At 59.7% G+C, this 4,045-nt stretch overlaps 1 protein-coding gene across 1 annotated transcript; it reads left to right on the top strand.

The window, feature by feature from the left end:
* The first annotated feature begins 2,066 nt into the window (after positions 1-2,066).
* On the top strand, positions 2,067-3,658 carry LOC140204448 (uncharacterized). Its single transcript, XM_072271175.1, has 2 exons — positions 2,067-3,148; positions 3,494-3,658. Exon 1 carries the CDS (start codon positions 2,075-2,077, stop codon positions 2,879-2,881), a length of 807 nt encoding a protein of 268 aa, XP_072127276.1. The 5' UTR covers positions 2,067-2,074; the 3' UTR covers positions 2,882-3,148; positions 3,494-3,658.
* Positions 3,659-4,045: the final 387 nt, after the last annotated feature.

Raw genomic sequence — 4,045 nt, 5'->3', positions numbered from 1 at the left:
ATCTTTCCTCATCTCCCTCTCCTCTCTCCCTCTCCCTGTCAATCTTTCTCTGACTCCCTCCCCTTCCCCTCAATCTTTCCCCATCTCCCTCCCCCTCTCCCACTCCCCCTCAATATCTCTGTGACTCCCTCCACCTCCGCCTCAATTTCTCCCTATCCCCTTCTCCTCCTCCCTCTCCTGCACCCCCTCAACATCACTCCATCTTCCTCTCGCCTCCCCCCAATCTCACCCAGTCTCCCTCTCCCACTCAATCACACCATCTCCCTCTCACTCAATTTCTCTCCCTCTCACTCCATCTCTCCTCCCCTACTCCCTGACCCATCACCCCCTCTCTCCCGTGTCCTCCCCCCCATGTCCCTCCGTCATCAGAGAGGAGGTACAGGAGCCACTCAACACCAGGGACGACTGCTTCCCCTCTGCCAATGGATTTCCCAGCCGTCCATCAACACCCCGCTACTTTGCTCAGTTTCTTTGTTTTTTTAAATATATTTTTACTGTAGCACCGTAATTTTTTTAGTATTGCACTGTACTGCAACACAAAACACATCTTACAACATTGATCAGTGATAATCAACCTGATTCCGATCTCTCTCCCCTCTCTGCCCTCTCCCCACTGTCTCCCATCTGTCTCTGTTTCCCCCTGCCCTCTCCCCACACTCTCTCTGCCCACTCCCCACACTGTCTCCCCCTCTCCCCACGCTCTCTGTCTCTCCTGCCCTCCCCCACACTCTCTCTGCCTGCTCTCCACACTGTTTCCCCCCTCTCTCTCTGTCTCCCCCTGCCCTCCCCCACACTCTCTCTGCCTGCTCTCCACAGTTTCCCCCCCTCTCTCTGTCTCCCCCTGCCTCTTCCCTTGCTTCACCTCCTTCATGCCCTCCTTCCTTTGCTTCCAACCCCTCCATTTCTCTCCTCGTCTCTCTCTCCCCCTCCCTCTTTTCTCTGACCCCATCTATTTCTCTCCCCCTCTTCTCCGTTTCCCCTCTCTTTCTTTCATGGTCTGATTCCTGCTTCCTGCAAATCTGTCCCCATTCCACCCCGGGGACGTGGGTGTCACTGGACCTGTGGGTGGTGGTGTCGTTCCCCGACAATCAGCCTCCCTGTGCCCAGTACCCTCGGTGTGGGAGGGATGAGGGAAAAGAGTGAGGGAGTGAGAGAGTGGGTGTGGGAGAGAGAGAGGGATGGAAAGTGTGTGTGTGTGTGTGTGTAAGTGAGAGAGAGAGAGACAGACAGACAGGCAGAGTTAGTGTGACTGAGAGAGGGACAGACTAACAGGACTGAAAAAGGCAGCAACAGAGAGAGAGAGAGAGGAAGAGAATGGGGAGGAGGTGAAAGCAAACTAGTGTAACAGTAGACAGAGACAGCAGGAAGGAAGCTGAGGGGTGGGGGAAAACAGAGAGGACTGAAAGAGAGGCAGAGATGGGAAGGAGAGCCTGAGACAAGAGGCCAGTACCACCTGGGTGGGCCGAACCATCCACCCCGGTGGTGGTGGGGGGATGTAGATGTCCCAGGACCCAAATATTTTTCCTCCGGATCTGACTCAGGGCTGGGGGTGGGGGGGGGGGGGGGAGGGAAGGAGGAAGGCGATGTTATTGCCTGGAATGTTTGCCCGCCTGTGTGTGCGTGCTTGTGTGTGTTGGCTCTTTCCTCGCTCCCTTCCTCCTTCGCCTGGTTATTTTCTTTGGAAGGGCCAGGGCTGTGGGGCTGGAGTTCCTGCGGGGAAGGGCGGGGACAGCAGGTATATCAGTGCAGCGCAAGGCAGAGCCGGCAGCAGTCACAGGCATGAAGATCTACAAGCAGCTGCTGCTCTTGGCCCTGCTGGTGTCGGCCGCCCTCTCCGGGCCCGTCCGACGCCAGGACTCCGAGGAGGAAGAGGAGTCCGAGGAGTCCGAGGAGGAGGAGGAGGAGGAGGAGGAGGAGGAAGAGGGGGGCGAAGGCGGCGAGCAGGAGGCTGAAGGCGGCAAGCAGGAAGGCGAAGGCGGCGAGCAGGAAGGCGAAGGCGGCGAGCAGGGGGGCGAAGGTGGTGAGCAGGAAGGTGAAGGTGGCGAGCAGGGGGGCGAGGGGGGACAGGAGGAGAATGGCAACGGTACCCATCCTTCCCCCGGCGAAGCTGAGCCTGCGGAGACCCCAGCTGCTCAACCAGAGGAGCCGTCACCACCTGCCGGCCAATCAGAAGCCGCCGCACCTGCTGCCAGCCAACCACGGCCACCCACCCTCTGCCGTTAACCCACCAGGGATCTCAGTAGCTGTCGCCGTCCAACCAGACATCGCCGCGCCTGCCAGCTGTCCAATCAGGAGTCTCTGCGCCCACCGGCGTCCAACCAGAGGTCTCCGAGCCCATTGCCAGACTATCAGAAGTCTCCGCTCCTGCCGCTGTCCAATCAGGGGTCTCCGCTCCCACCGGCGTCCAACCAGAGGTCTCTGTGCCCGTTGCCAAACAATCAGAGGTCTCCGCTCCTGCTGCTGTCCAATCAGGGGTCTCCGCTGTTGCCGCAGTCCAATCAGGGATCCCGAGTCCCGCTGTGCCTGCCATCAGCCAACCAGTGGTCTCTGCACCCACAGTCAGCAAATTAGAGGCTGGCGCACCAGCAGTCAGTTTAGCTGCCCATCAGTCACCCAATGGCCTCCATGCCTGCAGCCAGCAAATCAGAGGATGCTACCCCATCAGCTGTCCAATCAAGGATCACCGCAGCAGCAGCCAGCAAACCAGAGGTTTCGGTGCCTACAGGTGACCAATCAGAGGTTCCTGCACAGGCACTGGCGAATCAAAAGCTGCTGCCCCATTGGCTGGCCAATCGATGGTCTCCGTGCCAGCAACCGGCGAATCAAGAGCTGCGCCACACTCAGCTGGCCAATCAGGGATCTCCGCTCTCACAGACGGTGAATTGAAAGCCCCAGCGGCGATGGCTGGACATCTGTCCAGACTCCCCCCAGCGGCTAGACAGCCAGACGCTGCCGGGCTCCTCGCCAGACAGTCGCTCGCCTCCGTCTCACTGGCCAAACACGAGGATGCCGCACCACCACTGGCCAAGCAGCCAGACGCCCTGGTGAGCCCGGCCAGACTGCCAGCCGTCCCAGTTTGCCCTGACGACACGACCAGACGAGGCGGCCGGGCTGAGGCAGCAGGTGGAGACAGCACTGAATGAGATAGGTATGTGGGAAGGGCGAGGGAAGGAGAGTGGGGGGGGGTGAGGGAGGGAATGCGGAGGGGGAAAGAGAAGGACAGAGAGAAAGCAAGAGGGGAGAGGAGGAGGAAAGAAGGGGCAGAGAGAAGAGAGAGGTGGAGGAGAGGAGGGAGCAGAGAGAAGGGGAGGGGAGGAGAGGTGGCAGAGAGGGGTTTGAGGGGAGCGAGGGGAGGAGGGGGGCAGAGAGAAGGGGAGGAAGAGAGGGGTGAGGGGAGGTAACTTCCCCGGGTCCCTCCTTGTGTCTGTGAACACCCCCCCCCCCCCCCCACTCACACCGGTGCTTAATGCTCCAATTCCTTCTCCCTGCGCAGAGCTGCAGGTGACCCAGGAACTGGCTGCAGTTCAGCGTCTGGCCCTCCGTCTAGACACTGTGGAGGCCACCCTGTCTAGCCACACCAGCCGGTTTCAGCGTCTGGATGCCACGCTGGCTGAGTTTCAAGACGCCATCAGTAATATCTCGGACTCTACGTACACCAACCGCAAGGGCATCGGGAGCTGAAGGGTGAGTGAGCAGGTGGCCGGAGAGATAGTCCAGGGTCATCCGACCCCCTTCTATTTCAGTCACAGACGTTTCTCCCCACCCCGCCATCTCACCCCATCTCCCTCTCTCCATCTGACCCCCATCTCCCTCTGTCTCCATCAGACCCCCATCTCCCTCTATCTCCATCAGACCCCCATCTCCCTCCATCTCCAACTGACCCCCATCTCCCTTTATCTCCATCAGACCCGTCTCTCTCACCCCCCATCTCACCCCTATCTCCCTCCATCAGACCCCCATCTCCCTCTATCTCTATCAGACCCCATCTCCCTCTATCTCCATCTGACCCCATCTCCCTCTATCTCCATCTGACCCCCATCTCCCT

The sequence above is a fragment of the Mobula birostris genome, chromosome 10 (genome assembly GCF_030028105.1).
Source record: "Mobula birostris isolate sMobBir1 chromosome 10, sMobBir1.hap1, whole genome shotgun sequence".
Taxonomy (NCBI): domain Eukaryota; kingdom Metazoa; phylum Chordata; class Chondrichthyes; order Myliobatiformes; family Myliobatidae; genus Mobula; species Mobula birostris.
Note: the sequence above shows the minus strand (reverse complement) of the source record. Positions and strands in the feature narration are given on the sequence as shown.

What these genes read in the sequence shown, in the direction of transcription:
- LOC140204448 (XM_072271175.1), top strand. Translation starts at nt 2,075, where the DNA reads ATGGCAACGGTACCCATCCTTCCCCCGGCGAAGCTGAGCCTGCGGAGA.